Source organism: Bombina bombina, chromosome 1 (genome assembly GCF_027579735.1).
Source record: "Bombina bombina isolate aBomBom1 chromosome 1, aBomBom1.pri, whole genome shotgun sequence".
Classification (NCBI taxonomy): domain Eukaryota; kingdom Metazoa; phylum Chordata; class Amphibia; order Anura; family Bombinatoridae; genus Bombina; species Bombina bombina.
Window position 1 is genome coordinate 999835868 of NC_069499.1, and position 26526 is coordinate 999862393.

The following is a 26526-nucleotide window of genomic DNA, read 5'->3' on the forward strand; positions in this document are numbered from 1 at the left end:
GTTTTAAGTGTGTCTGAGTGTTTGTATGTGTGTTTGCCTGTGTTTTTGTGCGTGTCTTCTTTCTGGGGGGGGGGGGTGACACCATAACTTACCGCACCGGGTGACACCAACCCTAGTGACGCCACTGATTCTAATGAGGGGAGCTGTCACACCTCTTCTATAAGTATACATCAAAACCTTTATGTAAAGACAGTCTGAGAAAGACACCACAATGGTAGATTAGGCAAAGTAAGAAGAGATACTGTGGTGTTCTGCACTCCCTCCAGACTTACTTGCCCAAGCCTGTGATTTGTTGGCATTTGTACAAAATAAGCTAGCAAGTTTCCCACTTTTGCATTACCGTTTACCTACCCAGTGGATTTTTTTTTATTGGTAGTTAAAGTAGAACTACTGCAAAATGTTTATTTTTTAAAAAGATAGATAATCCTTTTATTACCCATTCGTTTTGCATAACCAACACAGTTATATAAATACACTTTTTACCTCTGTGATTATCTTGTACCTAAGCCTCAGCAGACTGCCCCCTTATCACAGGGCTATTTACAGACTTGCATTTTAGCCAATCAGTGCTGGCTCCTGCACAACTCCACAGGAGTGAGCACAGTGTTAGCTATATGGCACACATGAATTAGCAGTGTCTTGTTTTGAAAAGCTAATAAAAAAGCGTGTGATAAGAGGCTGTCTGTAGTGGCTTAGAAACAGGCAGACATTTAGAGGTTTAAATGTTATAATGTATATTAATATAACAATGTTGGGTGTGCCAAGCTGGGGAATGGGTAGTAAACTCTTTATCTAACTTTTTAAACAATAAAAATGTTGGAGCAGACTGTCCCTTTAAGTATTGTAAATATTTTTTAATTTTCATATATATATACTTTACTTGCAGACAAACTGCTCGTGCACAGTTCTCCTTCCAGGCCTGGAGTGCACCTCTATTAATAGGTATGCTAGGGTGGGATATTAATAGTGTGACAATGCTTAGAAGAAAATAGGAAATGGGGCAGAGGGAAGAACTTCTTGTAGGAGTGACCCTTTTATTATATAAAAAAAATGACACATAGGTATGTAGCGTGCACTTGTCTTTTGCTTTTGCTTTTGAGCACTAGATGGCAGCAATGTATCCACAATGTATAACTCATTAATTCATGAACGGCTGCCATAGAGTGCTCCAGACATGTGCATGCTCCTAAACCTACCTACCTGCTTTAAGCAAAAGATATCATGAGAATGAAGTAAATCTGATAGTAGAAGTAATTTTAACACTAGCAACACTGTAATTCTATGTGTTTAACTCCCGCAAGTAGGTTAATCACACAGTTAAAGTAGTGCTTAGGATTTTTAGAGTTAAATTACTGAAAAGGGGCAAAATAAACAATAAAAGTGTATTGCAAATAGGGATGCGTGAATGTGTTTATATTCTAATTAGAATGTTAGAAAGAATGTTATTGTAGAAATTCGATTTACATAATAGAATGTTGACGAATATTCTTTAAAATTCTATTATCGAATGCTGTTTTCAAATGTCACTTTCTAATTTGAATGTTCATAATTAGATCAAATGTCCACATTCGAAATTTTGAATGTAACATTTGATTGAACAAATACTATTTAGAAGTTCAATAGTTTATGTGGTAGGGAATTTAGTCAATTGAAACATAAAAGATACAAATGAATCAATTGAATTTTTCTATTTCAAATATTGCATTATTCGATTACATTTAAAGAAAGCATTAGAAATACTATTACAAATTTATAAATTCAAATTCGAATATTGCATAATTTGAATATTATATTTAAAGAAAGCATTAGAAATACTATTACAAATATATAAATTAGAATTTTTCAAATTGAAATATTGCATAATTCGAATACATTAAACAAATGTTAGAATGTTGTACAAACATTCGAAATATGAAATGAACGAATGTGTTAAAATTTGTTTTATTTTTCAAATGTTTTGCGAAACATTCGCCCATCCCTAATTGCAAAGTTGCTTTGCTATGCAAAATGAGACATTTTAATTTGCAAATACAATATCAGTGTTTAATGTCACTCAAATGCATGTGCTAATTCATTGTTGTATCACTGACCATAAATAACTCCCACATTGTACTTAAACTCATAGGAAAAATCCAGCTTGGTATTTGCAAGCATTGCATCTCAGAAGCAGAACACGGCCTATGATTCGTGGATTGTGGCCACTCCTAATTAGTTCGCTAATTGTGTTCTGCTGGGAAGCTGCAGTACTTGTGGCTCAAGGGCAGAGAATGCGCCTCCTTTTGTTTTCGTTTATCTTTGTCATTTATGCTCACAAATGTAAGCTAAACTTATTTGCCTGTTAGAGTATTAATTGCAATGTACCCCGTGAATCTAATGAACTTTGTATAGTACTACATAATATATTGGTGCTTTATAACAAGTATTATTATTTATTATTAATAATAATAATCATCATCATCATTACTGTTTTTTACAGCGAAAAGCCTTAAAGGGCCATTATACACTCATTTTTTCTTTGCATAAATGTTTTGTAGATGATCTATTTATAAAGCCCATAAAGTTTTTTTTTTTTTTAAATGTATAATTTTGCTTATTTTTAAATAACATTGCTCTGATTTTCAGACTCCTAACCAAGCCCCAAAGTTTTATTTGAATACCATCAGCTACCTACTCCAGCTTGCTCCTGTTTGTAGAAAGGGTCTTTTCATATGCAAAAGAAGGGGGAGGGGGGGTGTCTTATTTCCCACTTGCAGTGGGCTTTCCAACTACCTTTTCAACAGAGCTAAACTGAAAGCTTCTACGTAAGTTTTTAAACCATTTTATACTGGATTTTTATATCAGTATCTGTGCATCTTATTCTTTATAGTAGTGTCTATTACATGCAGTTATATGAAAATGAGTGTATACTGTCACTTTAATTTATTTTATATTTATTTCAGATCATCAGATCTAGTTTACTACTAACGTCTTCTTAAGATATGGAGTAATACTGAATGTTCTTTTTAATGGTAAACTTCCTAAAATACATTATTTTTTGTCTTTTTGTTTCATAAATGTTAAAAATGTTGACACCATGGGGTAGATTTATTAAGCAGTGGATGATGTTTTTGGTCTGCCATAAACTGACGTTAAGAGGCAGCCTTTTAGGTGGCAGGCTGAAATCATCCCGATACGATACGATTGGGATGATTGATGGCCCTGCTAGCGGCCTATAGCGAGGTCGAGCAGACATGATTCGCTACAGCAAATCATGTCTGCTCGACTTTTGGAAAATCTACCCCATATCTGAAATACTGAGTTTAACTTTATATTTTGAATCTATTTCTCTCTAAGAAGCAAGGTGACAAACCTATACATCTACCACTATTTCTATTTTCAGTAACAAAATGTAGCTAAGTTTTAGGTGACAGTGTTCAACCTTGTCCACTAGTCCAATATTTATTTTAGAGACACATAAGATAAGTAAAGAGAGATAAAGGACAGAAAGAGCCTTCTAGGAACTAATAGGTACTTTCTCAGTATCACTACTTATTGAAGCTCCTGTATTTCCCATTACTCTTATACCTGGTGGCGATGAGTGGGTGACAAAATGCAGGTTTGGCGAATCCTTCCCTTGTGTGTGGGAGGGTTGTGTACAACAGAAGATCCTTCTCTGTTAGAATGGCCAGGAGATTCCTCTTCCCATCCTGTATGAGCTAGAATCAAAGAGAGAGGTCAGATTGATAATTACTAAAGTCAAAATTAAACTTTCATGATTTAGATAAATTATGCAGTTTTAAGAGACTTTACTTTACAGTTTACTTCCATTACAGTTTACATCCATTACCAAACTGTGCACAGTCTTTTTATCTGCACACCTTCTGAAGCACCAGATACTACTGTGCATGTGCACAAATTCACAGTGTATTTGTACAGTATATGAGTCTGTGATTTGCAGATGCCTGTCACATGATAGAGGGAGCCGCCAAAATAAACACAATTTTGACATTTGCTAGAAAAAAAGTATATTAATCATTTAAAATGAGTAAGCGCTATTGCATTATCTTTTTATTAAGAACTTTTTAATTATGCAATTCTAATGTATTTAATGGTCCTTTACACAATAGCTTCTATATAAGATCAAACTTTTTTTTTTATTATTAGAAATTGGACTTCAAGAATACAGCCCATTGTTAGGGCTTTATTAGGCACTTTTTATTCAGTAATATAAACCATCATAAATAAGGCTGACTGAATCTAAAGGTAAATAAAATAAAAAAACACTGTATTGCACTAGAGCATATTCTTATTTCACTATTGCTTGCCTTATTTTATTTATTTACCTTTGTGTTTAACCCCATACAAAAAGCTCCTAAAGTTAACATGGGCTGGTGTTTGGAATATTTGCCTCCCCTGATTGGTTCAGCAGCAGTGATAAGTTCAATACAAATACTGCATTGCTGTTCCAGGGCTGAAATTAACTATGTAGTTTACCCCATATACAAAAAAGCAATATAAATATAAATTACAGCATTTTATAGCTTTATGCCTTTATGATAAGAGATCACATACTTCTAGACAAATGTCTGCAAACTACTGGACAAAAATGTCATGGCTGCTAGAACTATCAATGCATTAAACATGTCTGTGCTTACATTGTGCCTTTCACAATTCAGATTGAGCATACATTTTTAAAAATCGTTCCAATTTACTTTCATTATCAAAATGTGCACATTGTTTTTATATGCACACTTTCTGAGGCACCGGCTCCTACTTAGCATGCATTTTGTGATTGGCTGGTGGCTATCACATGATACAGGGGGAAGGAAAATGGAACTCACTTTAAAATTTGCCAGAAAAAAACTACTGTTCCCTTAAAATTCAAACTAAGCACCATTGCATTATATTTTTATTATGTATTTGCCAATTATGCAATTGTGCTGTATTTAATGGTCCTTTAAGTGTGTCACTTTATGACTGAGACCATGAATAGTGGGCAGAATCACATTGTTCTCCACAGCAGCGGAAACAAAACTATATTGAATCTGAAGAATTTTTAACTATCTACTGCCAGAAAATAGCTGACAATGTTACATGTAATTCTGACCCATGTGCAAACAATTGCTCCACAATTTAAAAAAACAACCATTGTCATATAGTGTCATCCAATACAGTGGGGGAAAAAAGTATTTAGTCAGCCATCAATTGTGCAAGTTCTCCCACTTAAGAAGATGAGAGAGGCCTGTAATTTTCATCATAGGTATACCTCAACTATGAGAGACAAAATGTGGAAACAAATCCAGACAATCACATTGTCTGATTTGGAAAGAATTTATTTGCAAATTATGGTGGAAAATAAGTATTTGGTCAATATCAAAAGTTCATCTCAATACTTTGTTATATATCCTTTGTTGTCAATGACAGAGGTCAAACGTTTTCTGTAAGTCCTCACAAGGTTGTCACACACTGTTGCTGGTATGTTGGCCAATTCCTGCATGCAGATCTCCTCTAGAGCAGTGATGTTTTGGGGCTGTCACTGGGCAACACGGACTTTCAACTCCCTCCAAAGGTTTTCTATGGGGTTGAGATCTGGAGACTCCTTCGTTGCCCGGGCGGTGAGTTTGGGATCATTGTCATGCTGAAAGACCAGCCACATTTCATCTTCAATGCCCTTGCTGATGGAAGGAGGTTTGCACTCAAAATCTCACGATACATGGCCCCATTCATTCTTTCATGTACACGGATCAGTCGTCCTGTTCCCTTTGCAGAGAAACAGCACCAAAGCATGATGTTGCCACCCCCATGCTTCACAGTAGGTATGGTGTTCTCTCTCCTCCAAACACGACAAGTTGTGTTTCTACCAAACAGTTCTACTTTGGTTTCATCTGACCATATGATATTCTCCCAATCCACTTCTGGATCATCCAAATGCTCTCTAGCATACTTCAGACGGGCCCGGACATGTACTGGCTTAAGCAGGGGGACACGTCTGGCACTGCAGGATCTGAGTCCCTGGCAGCATAGTGTGTTACTGATGGTAGCCTTTGTTACGTTGCTCCAGCTCTCTGCAGGTCATTCACTAGGTCCCCCCGTGTGGTTCTGGGATGTTTGCTCACTGTTCTTGTGATCATTTTGACCCCACGGGGTGAGATCTTGTGTGGAGCCCCAGATCGAGGGAGATTATCAGTGGTCTTGTATGTCTTCCATTTTCTAATTATTTCTCCCACAGTTGATTTCTTCACACCAAGCTGCTTGCCTATTGCAGATTCAGTCTTCCCAGCCTAGTGCAGGTCTACAATTTTGTTTCTGGTGTCCTTCGACAGCTCTTTGGTCTTCACCATAGTGGAGTTTGGAGTGTGACTGTTTGAGGTTGTGGACAGGTGTCTTTTATACTGATAACAAGTTCAAACAGGTGCCATTAATACAGCTAATGAGTGGAGGACAGAGGAGCCTCTTAAACAAGAAGATACAGGTCTGTGAGAGCCAGAAATATTGCTTGTTTGAAGGTGACCAAATACTTATTTTCCACCATAATTTGCAAATAAATTCTTTCCAAATCAGACAATGTGATTGTCTGGATTTGTTTCCACATTTTGCCTCTCATAGTTGAGGTATACCTATGATGAAAATTACAGGCCTCTCTCATCTTCTTAAGTGGGAGAACTTGCACAATTGGTGGCTGACTAAATACTTTTTTTCCCACTGTATATCCTCTAAAAGATTAACGCTAATGAAAGAGCCAAAAGTAATCTTCATGTCTATCACCTCACTTTTGATGCTGAATCTCTTAAGGTAAGTGGCCAACCAGCTTTTATGTCCCCTCCCAGTTTCTTCAACTAGTGTATACATATCAGTAATAATAGTGTGTACAAATGTTGCTCACATTTTTTTGAAAGCTACATTTATTCAATTTTCCATATTAATTTTAAACAAATAAAGATTTTAAAAGTCCATATTTTTCACAGGCATCATGTGATGTTTATTGATATAATTTGTATATTTAAGTAGTGCACTCAAGCACAGACTGGAATTGTGATTTCTTGTTGTTGCATAAATAAAAAAGAAAATGTGTGCACGGTTTGGTAGAGAGAATATTAGTCAACGCCCTGCAAATTACATACTCCACTCAGCATTTAGAATACAATTCTCTTGCAAGCTATATCAGGATAGCCCCAACCGACAGAACTCCAGACTTGTTATAGCATAGAGGTGCTTGAACTTCTTTTATACACAACCATCTACCACATTGTAGTTAGCTACTTTCAACCTGCTAACAATAGGGCTAATGTTATCCATATGGCTTTAACCAGTACTACAGCAGCAATTCAGTTCCTCATAATCCAAGCTATTGGTCCTTACCAGTCATGAACATTTCCTACATTGGGATTGATCACAGTCCTTCAGAAGAAGTTATGAAATGATTTAGCTACAAAAATCTCCTTACACAATGTTTTTCTGCTCAAAATCATTAGATACGTTTTTCTAAAGAATTTTGATTGACCCCATTGTTAATTGCAGGTGTAAAAAAAGGTGAGGGAATTGGACCCTGTTACACCACAGACCTGTGTCCCACACGTAATTATTAATGTGCTCACTAGGGATGTGCATTTGACAGTTTTTTTAGCTGCTGAATGTGGAAGAAGGCGGAGGCTAGCAACATTCGTCTCTTTTCAGAGCCAGATTTATTTGTGTGAAAGTACAACACACTAAGATCTGGATTTGCACACTCCTTACGCTAACAGCACATTTTGGCCTGGATTACATATTAGCACTACTGTGCATTATTATCGTTTGAGTGCCATCAATATAGCTTCTATTTGTGCACTCATATTACAAGCCCAAATTTATGTCTAAAGCTCGAGCGATAGACTAGGGTGCCCTAACATCTGCATGTCGGATAGCAGAGGTGCGCTTAATCCCTCACATGATAGACGTCTATGGGATAGCGCAGTAAAATTCATGTTGGATATTGCTCAAGCACTAAGCTGATTGTACCAAATCCGATGCATGCAAGCAATGCAGTTATTCCGTGCTATTCTATTAATATTAATAGTTTACTTCAGGTCTTAAACAAACTCTACATTTTACAGTGGTATTTTGGGTTAAAGGGACACTAAACCCAAATTTTTTCTTTCATGATTCAGATAGAGCATGCAATTTTAGCAACTTTCTAATTTACTCCTATTATCAATTTTTCTTCATTCTCTTGGTATCTTTATTTGAACAAAACAGGTATGTAAGCTTAGGAGCTACATTTAGCCACCAATCAGCAAACGCTACCCAGGGTTCTGAAACAAAAATGAGCTGGCTCCTAAGCTTAGATTTCTGCTTTTTCAAATAAAGATACCAAGAGAACGAATAAAACATTGATAATAGGAGTAAATCAGAAAGGTGTTTAAATTTGCAAGCTCTATCGCAACAGTGAAAGAAGAAAAATCATATCCGTTTAACTCACCAGTTGTAATACAAGCGCAATGAGTGTGCTAAAAGCTCTCTGTGTTATCCATTTAAAGTACAGGGTGTGCTAAAAAAGCTTCATCCATGTAAAGATGCTTTGTTTTAAATATTTAAGCATTCATTTGTAAAATCAGATTGTGTGTTATTCTTTGCACTATCTATAGCACTCCACTAGTTAAATAGTCGTTAATGTACTAAACAATACTAAAGTGTTTGCCACAAGATGATCCTTTATGGAAGAGATATCTAGATAGGTAGCGTGCACACGTCTGGAACATCACATGACAGGAAGTAGTGCTGCCATCTAGTGTTCTTGCTAATGTATAACATTCTTGCAAAACTGCTGCTATATAGTGCATGCACGCTCCTGAACTTAGCTTCCTGCTTTTTAACAAAGAATGCAAAGTAAAACAAAGAAAAATGTATAATAGAAGTTAATTGGAAAGTTGTTCAACATTGTATTCTCTATAGGAATCATCAAGGAAAATGTTTGGGTTTTATGTTAAAGGGACAGGAGCGTGCACGTGTCTGCAGTACTATATGGCAGCAGTTTTGCAACAATGTTACACTTTAGCAAGAGCACTATTTCCTGTCATGTGTTGTTCCAGACATCAGTTAAATATAGAAAGATAGATAGATAGATGATAGATAGATAGATGATAGATAGATAGATATAGATAGATAGATGATAGATAGATAATATAAAATTATGTTTTTTGAAAAATTGTTAAGTAAATGCTGTTTGAATTGAACATATAGGGGTCGATCCGATAAAAATCGTCCCCCGCAAAAGTCGGCGACGCCAATATTTGCGCGGGTTTGGTATCACATATACGGCGTAACCTAGAAGTTACGCGCGTATATTTCTGCCATCGCCCGTAGTTTTTTGGGCCATAGGCAGGTATACCAAACCCACGCAGTTTGGTATCCAATATACAGCGTAAGGACTTACGTGGCAAAAATTGAGAAATCTTACTCCATTTTCACCTCGCCACAAAAAGCAGCCGTAAGAAGCCTTACGCTGAGTATTGGAGCCCCGTAACTCTCTAAACTAGCTGCTAAATAAAACACCTAACGCATGCGCAATGTCTATCTAACCGCGATCTGCTAAATAAAACCTAACACCTAACGCATGCGCAATGTCTATCTACCTGTCAACAGCGATCTGCTAAATAAAACCTAACACCTAACGCATGCGCAATGTCTATCTACCTGTCAACCGCGATCTGCTAAATAAAACCTAACACCTACCGCATGCGCAATGTCTATCTCCCTGTCAACCGCGATCCCCCGCCACAATCCCTAATAAAGTATTTAACCCCTAAACCGCCGCTCACGGACCCCACCGCCATCTACATAAACTAACCCCCTACTGTGAGCCCCTAAAACCGCCACCATCTAACTGATCTATCCCCTAATGTGAACCCCTTACACCGCCGCCATCTACCTTATCTATCCCCTAATCTGACCCCTTACACCGCCGCCACCTATATAAAAAATATTAACCCCTAATCTAATCCCCCTATACCGCCGCCAGCTATATTAATATTATTAACCCCTAATCTAATCCCCCTAAAATAATTATCTCTATTACCAGCCCTTAAAAGGGCCTTTTGCGGGGCTTTGCCCCAAAGTAAACAGCTCTTTTGCCCTATAACCTGCCCTCCCTACACCGCCGCCACCGATATTAATAGTATTAACCCCTAATGTAAGCCCCTTACACCGCCGCCATCTATATTAAAATTATTAACCCTTAATTTAATCTACTTACCCCGCCGCCAGCTATATTAAATTATTTAACCCCTAAAATACTAAACTATCCCTACCACTAAACCTAAGTCTAACCCTACAAATAGCCCTGAAAAGGGCTTTTTGCGTGGCATTGCCCCAAAGTAACAGCTCTTTTGCCAGCCCTTAAAAGGGCTTTTTGCGGGGCATGCCCCAAAGAATTCAGCTCTTTTGCCAGCCCTTAAAAGGGCTTTTGGCGGGGCTTTGTCACAAAGTAAACTGCTCTTTTGCCTACAATCTACATCCCCCTACACCGCAGCCACCTATAATAAATGTATTAACCCCTAATCTAATCCCCCTACACCGCTGCCAGCTATATTAACTATATTAACCCTAATTATATTAGGGTTAATATAGTTAATATAGTTATTATATTATATATATATATATAAAGTATAATAACCCTATCTAACTCTAACATCCCTAACTAAACTCTTATTAAAATAAATCTAATATTAATATTATTAATTAAAATATTCCTATTTAAATCTAAATACTTACCTATAAAATAAACCCTAAGATAGCTACAATATAATTAATAATTACATTGTAGCTATGTTAGGGTTTATATTTATTTTACAGGTAAATTGTTAATTATTTTAACTAGGTATAATAGCTATTAAATAGTTATTAACTATTTAATAGCTACCTAGTTAAAATAATTACCCAATTACCTGTAAAATAAATCCTAACCTAAGTTACAAATACACCTACACTATCAATAAATTAAATAAACTACAAATATCTATCTAAAAATACAATTAAATAAACTAAACTAAATTACAAAAAAAAAAAAACACTAAATTACAAAAAATAAAAAAAAGATTACAAGATTTTTAAGCTAATTACACCTATTCTAAGCCCCCTAATAAAATAATAAAGCCCCCAAAAATAAAAAAAAATTCCCTACCCTATTCTAAATTAAAAAAAGTTCAAAGCTCTTTTACCTTACCAGCCCTTAAAAGGGCCTTTTGTGGGGGCATGCCCCAAAGAAAACTGCTCTTTTGCCTGAAAAATAAAACACAATACCACCCCCCAACATTACAACCCACCACCCACATACCCCTAATCTAACCCAAACCCCCCTTAAATAAACCTAACACTACCCCCCTGAAGATCTCCCTACCTTATCTTCACCACGCCGGGCCGAACTCCTCATCCGATCCGGGCGATGTCTATCCAAGCGGCAAAGAAGAGGTCTTCATCCCAGCGATGTCTTTATCCAAGCGGCAGCAAAGTCTTCTTCCATCGGGCAGCATTTTCCATCAAGCGGCATCTTCAATCTTCATTCTTCGCTCCACAGACGCGGAGCATCCATCCCGGCCGACGACTGAACGACGAATGAGGTACCTTTAAATGACGTCATCCAAGATGGCGTCCGTCGAATTCCGATTGGCTGATAGGATTCTATCAGCCAATCGGAATTAAGGTAGAAAAATCGGATTGGCTGATTGAATCAGCCAATCAGATTGAGCTCGCGCTCTATTGGCTGTTCCGATCAGCCAATAGAATGCGAGCTCAATCTGATTGGCTGATTGGTTCAGCCAATCAGATTGAACTTGAATCTGATTGGCTGATTCAATCAGCCAATCAGATTTTTCTACCTTAATTCCGATTGGCTGATAGAATCCTATCAGCCAATCGGAATTTGACGGACGCCATCTTGGATGACGTCATTTAAAGGTACCTCATTCGTCGTTCAGTCGTCGGCCGGGATGGATGCTCCGCGTCTGTGGAGCGAAGAATGAAGATTGAAGATGCCGCTTGATGGAAGATGCTGCCCGATGGAAGAAGACTTTGCTGCCGCTTGGATAAAGACATTGCTGGGATGAAGACCTCTTCTTTGCCGCTTGGATAGACATCGCCCGGATCGGATGAGGAGTTTGGCCCGGAGTTGTGAAGATAAGGTAGGGAGATCTTCAGGGGGGTAGTGTTAGGTTTATTTAAGGGGGGTTTGGGTTAGATTAGGGGTATGTAGGTGGTGGGTTGTAATGTTGGGGGGTGGTATTGTGTTTTTTTTTTCAGGCAAAAGAGCAGTTTTCTTTGGGGCATGCCCCCACAAAAGGCCCTTTTAAGGGCTGGTAAGGTAAAAGAGCTTTGAACTTTTTTTAATTTAGAATAGGGTAGGGAATTCTTTTTATTTTGGGGGGCTTTATTATTTTATTAGGGGGCTTAGAATAGGTGTAATTAGCTTAAAAATCTTGTAATCTTTTTTTTATTTTTTGTAATTTAGTGTTTGTTTGTTTTTGTAATTTAGTTTAGTTTATTTAATTGTATTTTTAGATAGATATTTGTAGTTTATTTAATTTATTGATAGTGTAGGTGTATTTGTAACTTAGGTTAGGATTTATTTTACAGGTAATTGGGTAATTATTTTAACTAGGTAGCTATTAAATAGTTAATAACTATTTCATAGCTATTATACCTAGTTAAAATAATTAACAATTTACCTGTAAAATAAATATAAACCCTAACATAGCTACAATGTAATTATTAATTATATTGTAGCTATCTTAGGGTTTATTTTATAGGTAAGTTTTTAGATTTAAATAGGAATATTTTAATTAATAATATTAATATTAGATTTATTTTAATAAGAGTTTAGTTAGGGATGTTAGAGTTAGATAGGGTTATTATACTTTATATATATATATAATATAATAACGATATTAACTATATTAACCCTAATATAATTAGGGTTAATATAGTTATTATAGCTGGCGGCGGTGTAGGGGGATTAGATTAGGGGTTAATACATTTATTATAGGTGGCCGCGGTGTAGGGGGATGTAGATTGTAGGCAAAAGAGCAGTTTACTTTGTGACAAAGCCCCGCCAAAAGCCCTTTTAAGGGCTGGCAAAAGAGCTGAATTCTTTGGGGCATGCCCTGCAAAAAGCCCTTTTAAGGGCTGGCAAAAGAGCTGTTACTTTGGGGCAATGCCACGCAAAAAGCCCTTTTCAGGGCTATTTGTAGGGTTAGACTTAGGTTTAGTGGTAGGGATAGTTTAGTATTTTAGGGGTTAAATAATTTAATATAGATGGCGGCGGGGTAGGGGGATTAGATTAGGGGTTAATAATTTTAAAATAGATAGCGGCGGGGTAGGGGCTCACTTTAGGGGGTAGGTAAGGTAGATGGCGGCGGTGTTAGGGGCTCACTTTAGGGGGTTATAGATTTAATATAGCTGGCGGCGGTTTAGGGGTTATTAACTTTATTAGGTAGCGACGGGCTCCGGGAGCGGCGGTTTAGGGGTTAATACATATTTTATTGTTAGGATAGTGAGGGGGGATAGCGGATAGAGGGTTAGACGTGTCAGGCTATGTTAGGGAGGCGTGTTAGACAGTACGGGTGATTTAGACTTTAGTCAGGTTTTGTAGGCGCCGGCAGTTTCTAACGTGCCGTAAATCACTGGCGACGCCAGAAATTTGTACTTGCGCAGATTTCTGGACATCGCTGGTTTATCCGACTTACGGCACGTTAGCATCTGACGGCGCCGTATATGGGATAGCTCGAGTTGCGAGCTGAAACTGTGGGCAATGCGGGTTCCCTCGCTTGCGCCGCAAACTACGCCGTATATCGGATCGCACCCCAAACTACCAGGAAGTACGATTATGTTTAACTGACAGACAACTCCAAAAGAAAAAAAAATAGTTTAGTTAGCAAAGGATCATCTGTTTTTAAAAAAGCAAAGCTCTGTAATACATTGTAAAGCATTATTCTTTATATATAACAGAGTCAATTGTTTTTTATCATGTTAGGCAGTTTTACATCCAGAGACTTTAGTCTCAAACAGTTTGCCTACGGCTGCTAGATGATGAACCTATTAACCATTCTCTTCACTTACTAATTTGAAATCATTGCTTCAGTCAGGAATACCATTTTATCATTTAGCAAATCACAATGGCCCATCTCTGCATAGCCTGCTGTATAAAAGCAGGACTTAACATCACATATCAGCATAGCTTGCTGTATAAAAGCAGGACTTTACATCACATATCAGCATAGCCTGCAATGGTTCTGCATCAAATCAGACATTACACTTGTGTTTAATAGATGTGTACGTGAGAGCAGCGCTTACGTAGATGTGCATTAAAGGGACAGTCTAGTCAAAATTAAGCTTTCATGATTCAGATAGGACATGTCATTTTAAAATAACTTTTACATTTACTTTTATCATCAAATTAGCTTTGTTCTCTTAGTATTCTTAGTTGAAAGCTAAACCTAGTTAGGCTTATATGCTAATTTCTAAGCTCTTGAATGCCACCTCTTATCTAAATGCATTTGACTGATTTTCACAGCTAGAGGGCATTAATTTATGTGTTTCATATAAATTACATTGTGCTCACTCCCATGGGGTTATTTATGAGTCAGCACTGATTGGCTAAAATGCAAGTCTGTCAAAAGAACTGAAATAAGGGGGCAGTCTGCAGAGGCTTAGATACAAGGTAATCACAGAGGTAAAAAGTATATTAATATAACCTTGTTGGTTATGCAAAACTGGGGAATGGGTAATAAAGGGGTTATCTATCTTTTTAAACAATAACAATTCTGGAGTAGGATGTCCCTTTAATGCATTTATATAGATGAAAGAAAAATATGTGTTAATAGTTTTCACAGATTGCGTTTTTCTATTATGGTGACAACATTTTATGAGTAACTAATGAAGAAATCCAGGTAATTCCACATGGTTTTCTTGCAAGCTGTGTGTGTGTGATACTTGATATGTGTTATATATTGTTGTGCTAATATAAAAAAGCATGCTATTTAAATTAAAAAAAACAAATTTTTTTGTTCTGTTTTCTAATTTCCACTATGGGCTTTGCACCCAGGCAGGGGTTAACTGCCTAAGTCCCTGTGAAAGCTGTGCAGTTGTCTGTGAGTGCTGGTGAGCATCCAGGGCTGTGAGTTTTCCAGGGTCATAGGATGTGTTCCTAGTCCGGTTTGAGAGTGCAGTCAATTTATATGTTTTTTATGTATCTATGGAAATAACAAGAACAAAGAACTTGACGTGGTCTTGAACCTATCACCATTTGGCCAAATGCAGTAACTAACTCTTCCATTTTGCTTTTAAAATGCATGCAAGAGATTGCAAGACTTTCTATGTATTGTGTATATTTAAATATATAAAATGTTGCAAATTCCAATAGTTGCATTGCTAGAGTAATGCAAGCTGGAATCTGAAATTCTACAGCCCCCCAGATGCTACATACAATTAGAATGATATAAAGGCTGCACCTTCTTACTTAAAGGATCAGTAGATACAGTAGATTTGCATAACTAACAAATCTATGATACAAAGACAATGTAATAGCACTTAGTCTGAACTTCAAATGAGTAGCAGATTTTTTTCTGACAAATTGCAGTTATGTCTATTTTCCCTCCTCCTGTATCATGTGACAGCCATTCACCAATCACAAATGCATAAACGTTTATTCTGTAAATTCCTGCACATGCTCAGTAGGAGCTGGTGACTTAAAAAGTGTAAATATAAAAAGACTTTGCACATTTTGTTAATGGAAGTAAATTAGAAAATTGTTTAAATTTGCATGCTCTGAATCGTCAGTTTAAAAGGACACTAAACCCAATTTTTTCTTTCATGATTCAGATAGAGCATGCAATTTTAAGCAGCTTTCTAATTTACTCCCTCAATTTTTCTTCATTCTCTTGCTATCCTTATTTTAAAATCAGGAATTTAATGCTTAGGCGCCAGCCAATGTTTGGTTCAGCACATGGGTTATGCTTGCTTATTGGTTGGCTAAATGTAGTCACCAATAAGCAAGCGCTGTCCAGGGTGCTGAACCTGAAATGGGCTGGCTCCTAAGCTTTAAATTTCTGCTTTTAAAATAAAGATACCAAGAGAATGAAGAAAAATTGATAATAGGAAGAAATTAGAAAGTTGCTTAAAATTACATGCTCTATCTGAATCATGAAAGAAAATATTTGGGTTTAGTGTCCCTTTAATTTTGACTTAAATGTTCCTTGTGTTCTGAAAGCAGGATTAACATTTTTTTTGTGGAGAGCAAGAGTTTACTTTTCAAAGTTCCAGTAAATGGGAACTTATAACCCTAAGAATTTCCTGACTTTTGTATATATACAGAGCTCCCAACCATACTGCACATTGTAGGATTTTAAAGCTTCTGAGAAGTGCCTCACAGTCCTTCCCACAGTTTTTCCTTTGCTACAAATGACTTGGTTTCTAAAGTGAAACCAGAGACCACCTTTGCTCAGCCCACAGCACCCCCTGACTTCTTTCATGACCTGCCTCGACTCGACCTGCCCATAGAAACTCAGACTCTAACTCCATCCCCATGTCATGGCTACGCCCCAGTACACCTGCAACTCCAGTAGGAACTGTAAGACCACCAAAGGGTGGTTTAGCAATTTCATATTATTCATTTTTTTATATATATAGTATTATTATTTTTCAAATAACAGATGTATAACTTATTACACAAATATCTCTGGCACTGCCCATATTCATTTATTAAAGGGACATGAAACCCAAATTTTTTATTTCATGATTAGGGTAGAACATACAATTTAAAAACAACTTTACAGTTTACTTCTATTATCAAATTATCTTTATTCTCTTGGTATCATTTGTTGAAGGAGCAGCAATGAACTACTGGTTTCTAACTGAAAACATGGGTGAGCCAATGACAATCGGTATATGTATGCAGCCACCAATTAGTAGCTAGAACCTAGGTTCTTTGCTGCTCCTGAGCTTAACCAGATAAACCTTTCAGTAAAGGATAACAAGAGGAGGAAGCAAATTAAATAATAGAAGTAAATTAGATAGTTGTTCTGTCTAAATCATTAATGTCTAATTATAAGTTTACTTTCCCTTTAAATCTAACGAGCTTTAGACGGGGAAAATATCTATTTTTCTGCCCCATTTCAAGCATATCTGATCAGCTATCTGGGCTGTAGGTATGACTGTATTTTTCACATAGTGCAACAGTGAGTATTTTATTCAAACAATCCCAGAAATGTGTGAACTGATTCATTTCAGATTACCAGGGTTTGCTATTATTCCTTATATGAAAATAACTACCAAATTGTATGGAATTTTGATCTTCCGTTAATGAGATTAAAAACATTTAAAACTGGATTTTGTAACAGGAGCTTAAAGCAAACTTCAAGCAAGAAAGAGAGAGAGAGAGAGAGAGAGAGAGAGAGAGAAAGAAGTAGACAGATAAATAAAGAAAGAGGGAGAGAGATTCAGCATGTACACAATATATATATATATATATATATATATATATATATGTGTGTGTGTAGAAATGCATTATTTAAGGGCACATTGCTACTTAAATAGCCTAACTACTTAAAGGGACACTAAAGTCAAAATTGAACTATCATGATTCAAATAGAATATGCAATCTTAAGAGACTTTCCAATTTACTTTTAATATCAAATTCTGCACAGTCTTTTTATATGCACACTTTCTGAGACACCATCTCCAACTGAGCATGTGCAAAAGTTTACATTGTATACATATGCTAATCTATGATTGGCTGGTGGCTGTCACATGATACAATTTGTCAGAAACAATGTACTTCTTAATTGATATTCAAAGTAAGTGTTATTGCATTGTCTTTTTATTTTGCACTTGTTCATTATGTAGTTCTACTGTATTTAAATGTCCTTTAATTAATACACAGTGTCATGAGATTTTGTTTTCATTTCATTGAAACATATGTTTAATCACTAAACACATCACTGTTACTAGAGCAATTCTCTATAAATATTTTTACTACAGTCAATGAATACCCTGACATAATGTTACCTGCTCAGTCAGCCACCCTATCTGTTTGATGTCTTTCCCCAGATGCTGCTTGACTTCTTCGCAAACACGTGGAGTCAGAGCACAAATATTGCCATGAATAGCATTAAACCAGGACAGGGCTGTTCCTTCATCTTTTGCCCGCAAAAATAGCACATCTCTACTGTCTGCAGAGCAAATTTCCAGGTATCTGTAGGAGATATGGAGATCATGTCATATGTATCATATTAGTGCAGTTACACCGCTCTAAGACATCTTAAAGAGCTACAGAAAAAAAGTACCATGGCTAATTTTGACAAATGACTTTTGCCTATATAAGATATGTCTACCTGGAACTCATTCAAAGGTGCTGAATTAAATCCACAAAAATGACTTCTAATTAAGAAATCAGTTTTGTGGGAGATGACATAACCACAAACGCCCTCTCCATTATTTGTTTCAGTTTTAAGAAGCATTTTGGAGGCTACAATATTTTATATTTTAAAGGGCCAGTAAACCTAAGAAATAATGTAACATTAGCTTAGCTACAGATTTCAAAAGTAAATTATTAAAAAGATATCACGCAAAGAAAACAGAACACCGCTCTTGGCTCTACTGAGCGGGTCTGTTTTCTTCTGCTAAGTGCATTTCTGGGAACGCTGTCTATTCCCAGCGCGCCCGATTGTGCTATTAAAATCAATGTAGCTTGCTCCCGCTCTGGTCTGGTAGCGGGAGCGAGCTACATTGATTTTAATAGCGCGATCGGGCCGGCTATGATTAGACAGCGTGCCCAGATGCGCTTAGCAGAAGAAAACAGACCCGCTCAGTAGAGCCAAGAGCGGTGTTCTGTTTTCTTTGCGTGATATCTTTTTAACTATTCACTTTTGAAATCTGGAGCTAAGCTAATGTTATATAATTCTGAACTATGTGCAGAATTATATAACATTATTTCCTAGTTTTACTAACCCTTTAATAAGAGAGCAGAGAAGGTCTTGGTCTCATGATCATTCGATTATATTTAAACCCTTTAAAGCAGTGGTCGCAAAGTACCGGCCCCAGGGCCAAATGGGGCCCTCAAGATAGTTTCATCTGGCCCTCCCTTGTTTAATAGGTAAACCATTAAATGGGGCTATCAATTTTTTTTATTTTTTTTTAAGGGTTCAAAGAGGTTTAACTAGCTGATGTTCTTTATAGGCACTCACAAGATAAATATAAAGACGAGCATCCAGTGTAGACTCCCACCACACACTTAGATGTGTAAATGTCACTTTTTACGTTGCTATCACAAGATAAATTTAGACAACTGCGTATGTCTATTGTGGGCTACAACTCCCACCGTGCACTACTATTTGGCTAAATGTCACTTCCATTTCCTATTATATCCAATTCCTGGAGCACTTACTTTGTTCAAGCGGCCCCCATGGGAGAAGAACACTTGGCCAGTGGCCCCCAGATACTTTGAGTTTGATACCCCTGCTTTAAAGGGACAATAAATGCAAAATGTTATACCCCATATTGGGCTAGATTACGAGTGGAGCTCTATGGCAGAATCAGTGCTAAACCTCCTCAAGGAACCAAAGGAACTGAGTGCCCCCCTTGTTTAAATATTGAAGAAATAAGTATAAAGTTTTAGTTTCTATGAAGTAATGGGGGCTGTAATGTTAAATTCTAGGTTCCCCTAATCTAATCTCTTTACAATTAGGAACAAATATGAGTCAGCAAAGCGTGCAAACTATGGCTGTGTGGACTATAGCAATGCTAAATTACTTTAAACCTTGTGAGATAGTAACTTTATCTGCTTATTATAACAGTTGCTAAATTCTCTCAGCAAAGCATATGATATACTTGTAAATGTAGGATAATAAATTTACAACATGGTGGCACCCATTACTTTAAAGAAACAGAGGGAACTGGAAATTCCACAGGTTAAATTACAGGAAAATGGGGCAAAATAAATAATGAATGCAATTTTTTTTTTTTAGTACACATAATAAAACATTTTATATTACAATCTCAAAGTGTTTGATAACTTTAATATATTTCTTATTTGTTGCTGCTTGAAAAGAAGAGGTTACATTTACCTATTATCACAACAGTATTACATAGCAATAGTCACAACTGTAGTTATTAGTACAGTTCTCGCACCTGGACTCAGGGTCTGCAGGTAGAATCCTGCGGGATACATAGCACATCTTCAGTGGGATACTCTTTCCATCTTTAGAATCCCGAGGAAGTGTAGCTGGAGAGTTCCTCTTGTGTGGAGGGGGAGGAGGAACAGAATCCCAGCTTGCGGAACCACTGGGAGGGCAGCTTTTGAAGTAAGGAGAAATTTCTTTCATGTATTTTACTAGAAATGCAAAAGAATGAATTTTATGAAGCAATAATATGAAACAATAAGATGTATATGGAGCAGTATAAATAATTTATAAACCAAAGAGGTGAGTAACAGGAGTGCAGAGCAATAGGAAGAGGTGACAATGACCAGTGGCAAGTGTTATATGGAAAGTCCAAGGATGGGTACAGCACTCACGGGGGTGTGTGCAAGCCACTCTGGGGAGCCACTCTCTAGCCCAAACAGTAAATAAAAAAAACAGAAGATGGTGGCAGCACAACTTCTTTATTGGAGCTAAAACACAACCAAATGCAGTAACAGCAGCAACATTTCGGGTGCATAACCCTTATTCATGCTAACATGCAACTGAAATTTACTCCTATTTATACCCTAGGGCGCTCTAGGGTCAATGCAATATTAACTCTTTACAATCTTCTTAAAGGCAATGTATATTAAAAGTAATTATACAGATAAGTTAAAAACAAGACAGACCCTGCTCTTACACGACTATTATACTTAATTACATGCCACAGCCTAAATAATTATCTGCAAAATTAAACAGATGCATATATTTACAAAGGGGTGTGGTGGAGCAACGTTGTTTCCCTGATGGCTTTTGTGAAAGACCTTAAAGGGACACTGAACCCAAATTTTTTCTTTTGTGATTCAGATAGAGACATTTTAAGCAACTTTCTAATTTACTCCTATTATCAAAGTTAATTAATTTTCTTGGTATCTTTATTTTAAATTCAAGAATGTAAGTTTAGATGCCGGCCCATTTTTGGTGAACAACCTGGGTTATTCCTGCTAATTGGTGGATAACATTATCCACCAATAAAAAAGTGCTGTCCAGAGTTCTGCACTCAATAAAAGCTTAGATGCCTTCTTTTTCAAATAAAGATAGCAAGAGAACGAAGAAAAATTGATAATAGGAGTAAATTAGACAGTCGCTTAAAATTGCATGCTCTATCTGAATCACAAAAGAAAAAAAATTGGGTTTAGCGTCCGTTTAATAGTGCTACTAGGCACATTAAATTTAAATTTACTTGGAGCGAGGATAATATATCATTTTTGGATACTAAAGTAATCAAAGATGGCCTCTCTCTTAAAATAGATCTCTTTAGAAAAGAAACTGATCAAAATAGTCTATTGAGATTTGAGAGTGCCCACCCTCCAGCTTTATTGAAAGCGCTTCCTCGCAGTCAATTTTTAAGAGCCCGCAAAATCATCTCAGACAAAGAGGCCTATTTATCAAGCCGTCAACCGCAAAAACGCTGGAATTCCGCAGCGTAATTGTGGCGAGCCTGATTCGCCCTATTTATCAAACCCTACAGACCGGCAAAAGTTGAAATCTGTGATGTAACATACGATCCGCCGGTCTCAGTTCGACACAGATCAATGCTTACATCATTACAGATCCTCCGAATACAAATTCGGCACTATCTGACAACTTTTGCAAGTTATCAAACTTCTAACAGGTACGCTCGCCACTATTCCGGCCCAGCGTACCTGGTTTTCAATCCGCCACCCTGGAGGCCGCGGATGCCATAGGAATCAATGGGAGTCTGAAAACAGCGAAAGCTTATGTTCGATGCTGCCCAATATTCCATTGATTTCTATAGTAGAATAAAAGTAATGTTTACACCTAACCCCCTAACATAAGCCCTGAGTCTAAAAACCCCTAATCTGCCGCCCCTGACATCACCGCCACCTACATAATGTTATTAACCCCTATCCCACCGCTACCAGACTCCAATGCAACTTTGTATTTTTATTTACAGGTAAAAAAACTGATTTCTTTGGGGCAATGCCTCGCAAAAGGCCCTTTTAAGGACCATTGGTAGTTTATTGTAGGCTAGGGTTTTTTTTATTTTGGGGGGCTTTTTTATTTTCATAGGGCTATTAGATTAGGTGTAATTAGTTTAAATATTTGATAATTTATTTTTTATTTTGTGTAATTTAGTGTTTTTTATTTTGTGTAACTTAGTGTTTTTTATTTTGTGTAACTTAGTTGTTATTTTTTGTAACTTAGTCATTTTTAATAGTAGATTTAAATAATTTGAGTAGGGTTAGGTTTTTAAATATGTAATATAGTTAATTTAATTGTTAGTTTAATGTAATTTTAGGATAATAGGGTAGGTTAATGAATAGTTTAATATAGTTTAATGTAATTTAATGTAATTGTAGTACAATAGTAGGGTAGTTAGGTGTTTTCGTACTGCCTTCGCTTTAGAACAATTGCCAATTCGTACATCTGGCCCAGTGGTATGCAAATGTGCATTGAGGAACAAATAAAAGAGTGGCAAGGTAGTGGGACTCATACCCCAAAAAAAAGTACACAAATAAACATAAACAAGGAAAGGAAAGGCATGTCGTCCCTGCCCCACACCAGCCAACCCCGATCGTATTGAACTCAAAACAGCAGTTCTTCCATATTTATCTCAGTGTGAAAGGTATCCATCGGTTCAGCAAGTGCAGACCACTCCCCATTCAATATAGCAGCTAACATTACTTTGTGGTGAAGGAACGGTTGTAGCACCTGTTTCTGCATGGGTGGGGTGAGTGATAATAGGTAGGGCTGCCACTTTTTAAGGAAGGGGCTGAGTCTATGTTTAACATCTAGTTTAGTGTCATACTGTTCAATAAAAATCTGCTTAACTACAAGTTTTCTGAACTGCGCTAGTGTTGGAGCCTTATTAGATATCCATCTACATAATATACAATGCCTCGACAAAAAAATGCATAGTGTTAGTAGTTTTTGCAATGTTCTATATTGGTCTCCCCAAAGAAAGAGGAAAATCTTGTCTGTATCAAGGGTGACATCCACCCCAAGTGTAGTCCTAAACCAATATTGAAGACCCTCCCAAAACTGCCTAATCATTGGACAGGAATAAAAATAATGCTGGAGATGGGGGGTGTCACTACTACATTTAACACAAGTTTTAGGGTGATGAGGGTTCCACTTAGCCAATTGGTCCTGGGTAATTTAGTCTCTATGAAGCAATCTAATTTGTGCCTCTCTAAATGGAACCACTAATGTTGCGGCTTTTACCCTCTCCAGACTAACCTTTATATCCATAATTGATATGTCAGTCGTCATTAATGGGGCAAGCCCCTCCAGTATCTTTGTCTGTACTGTCATTTTGGTCTGTCGTAACAGTCTTTTATAGAATTCAGAGGATGATTTGGAATAAGGTATGTAAGATGGCAAAAGGGGAGGCATGCCAGAACCCTGGGTTCTTTTGTTGCAAATCGTTTATATAATGTCTGAGTTGCAAATATGCATAGAAGTGTTTACTGGGGATATTGAATTGTCTCTGTAGATCTTGGAAGGATCTCAATGAGTGCTGAAGAGGATCCAAGACATCCCCCACCGTTCTAATTCCTAAGTGTTTCCATCACTGAAAGGGAAGGACACCGGATACCTTGTGTGCAATGGATTAGTCGCTTGGGTCAGGTGCAGTGGTATTTAGACAATTTTTATACCACTTTTGTGGAACTGCAGAGGGGAGCTCGTTTAGGATGCCGCTGCTCCTTAGCCCACCCAACAGAAGTCCCCTAGTTAATATTAATATAAGTAATCAGATGCAAAGGATTATTAGAAAGCATTGGGAAGTACTTGTTGATTGTAATCTTAATATTAATGAATTTAAGAATTATCCAATACCTGCTTACAAGCATGGTCTCAACCTTCAACAACAATTGATAAGAGCTGGTGTTGGCTCTAGAAAGAAATCTACACAAGGTTTTATTTCATGTAAAAAGCAAGGTTGTTACCCTTGCTTGAAATGTTCGTGTTGTAATAACATGATAAAGGGTTCTGTTTTCTATCACCCCACTACAGGAGAAAAATTTGACACCAATGGTTATCATACTTGTTATACCCAGTATGTGGTATATATGATCAAGTGTCCATGTGGGCGGAGATATGTAGGAGAGAAAACTAGGGCCATTAGAGACAGGATAACTGAACACAAAAGTAACATCAGGACAGGTAATGTTAAAGCACCTGTGTCTCATCACTTTATTAAGATGGGCCACTCTATAAATCAATTGAGATTTCAAGTAATAGAACATATAGCTATGCCTCATAGAGGGGGAGATAGGGAACATATCCTCAAACAAAAAGAATCCTTTTGGATCTATAAATTAGGAACTATGGATCCAGTTGGTCTTAATAGAGATTGGGATTTGTAAGGTTTTTTTGTAAATTTGTAAATATATACATCTGTTTAATATTGCAGATAATTATTTAGGCTGTGGCATGTAATTAAGTATAATAGTCGTGTAAGAGTAGGGTCTGTCTTGTTTTTAACTGATATTTATAACTACTTTTAATATACATTGCCTTTAAGAAGGTTGTTAAGAGTTAATATTGTATTGACCCTAGAGCGCCCTCTGGTGACTTTAGGGTATAAATAAGAGTACATTTCAGATGCATGTTAGCATGAATAAGGGTTACACACCCGAAACGTTGCTACTGTTACTGCATTTGGTTGTGTATTAGTGTGTATTAGTGTTATATGGAGACATAGGGGTCGATTTATCAAAGGCTTTGCAAGCCTTTCGACCCACTACGGCTGCAGGTTTCTCACAAGGGAACCTGCACACCGTATTTAACAAGCAGCGGTCATCAGACCGCTGCTTCCCTAATCTTTTGCCACCTCTAAAGTGGCGAAATTCAATCTCTGCGGTCTAGTCCGACCGGGAAGATTGACAGCTCCTGCCCGCGTGTGACTGGCTAAGCGTGGGCAGGGGGCGGGATTGCACGAAAGCAGAAAATAGCGCATGTGTGCAATGCTGAATTCCGCCAGGGGATGTGCTCCCCTGTCTGCCTCAGCTTGATAAATCACCCCCATAGGAGTTATAGGGAGGGAATATTTGTACTGACAGAATGATTCATAGGAAGGTAGATATAGTGATTGGCCATATGGGGCATAGTATGAATTACAGGTAAATTTACATGGAACAAAGTGTGGTATTAGACAGCATCATACACTACAATAAAACAAATATTAGAAATGCCCCCTAAAAAGAATATTCCCTTAACAATCTGCCTATTACATCACAGGTATGTGCACCCTTCATTTACAGGGTTGGAAGATATAGCTATGGCCGGAACTACTTTTTCTTCTTCATTCTGACAGGGTGTATAGATATACAGTTAAAGGAAATGAAAACTGTGCGACCTAACAGCATTCGTGTGTGTTTGCTCCAATAGATGACAGGCAATAAGAAAATAAGTTCATTGACCAGAACATGCAAAAAGGACTGCATGATCCTTCTCCATGTTATTGTCAGATAAAAGGGTTAATTACTACTCTGTTCTGCTCCATATGTTACTGTGAGACACAAGATTATTCCCTGTGTTCTGTATTGCTGACAGCCAAAGGGTAAATGATTGCTCTGTATGCTACTTAAAGGGATTATATATATATAATGAAATCCTAGCTTTTGGTGTTTTGGTAAAGTGAACTAAATGTTGGACCATAAAATGTGGGTTTAAAATATATTTAGGAAATAATGGCTTAGGTTCAATAAAACTCATCAATGAAGCTAATATTAATTGCAACATTCGAAAAATGAAACAAATTTTAACACATTTGTTTGTTCGTTTCGAATTTCGAATGTTTGTACAACATTCGTTTAATGTAATAGTATTTCTAATGCTTTCTTTAAATGTAATATTCTATTTGAATTCTCTAATAATTTGATTTGAATTATGCAATATTCGAACTAAAAAAATTAGAATTTATATATTTATAATAGTATTTCTAATGCTTTCTTTAAATATAATATTTGAATTATACAATATTCAAATTAAAAAAATTCAAATATATATATTTGTAATAGTATTTCTAATGCTTTCTTTTAATGTAATATTCAAATTATGCAATATTCGAAATAGAAACATTTGAATTTATATATTTGTATCTATTATGTATCAATTTACTAAATTCCCTACAATATGAACTATTGAGCTTCTGAAAAGTATTTGTTAAATCGACGAATGTGGACATTCGATCTAATTATAAACAAGTGACATTCGAAAACTGTAAATAGCATTTGATTATAGAATTTTTAAGAATATTCGTTCTTATCAACATTCGATTAGGTAAATCGAATTTCTACAATAACATTCGTTCTAACATTCGAATATAAACATATTCGCCTATCCCTAGGCAGCCCCTATCCATAGTTGCCAATAG

General features: G+C 36.8%; 1 protein-coding gene across 1 annotated transcript in view; it reads right to left on the minus strand.

Annotated features, from left to right (window-relative positions):
• The window catches only part of SNTA1 (syntrophin alpha 1), a 100089-nt gene that overhangs the window by 19737 nt on the left and 53826 nt on the right, over positions 1-26526 (minus strand). The window contains exons 3-5 of the mRNA XM_053712729.1: positions 20131-20332; positions 18010-18196; positions 3565-3695 (exon numbers count right to left, since the gene is read on the minus strand). Coding sequence (XP_053568704.1) covers positions 3565-3695; positions 18010-18196; positions 20131-20332 — 520 coding nt within the window. The remainder of the gene's footprint in view (positions 1-3564; positions 3696-18009; positions 18197-20130; positions 20333-26526) is intronic.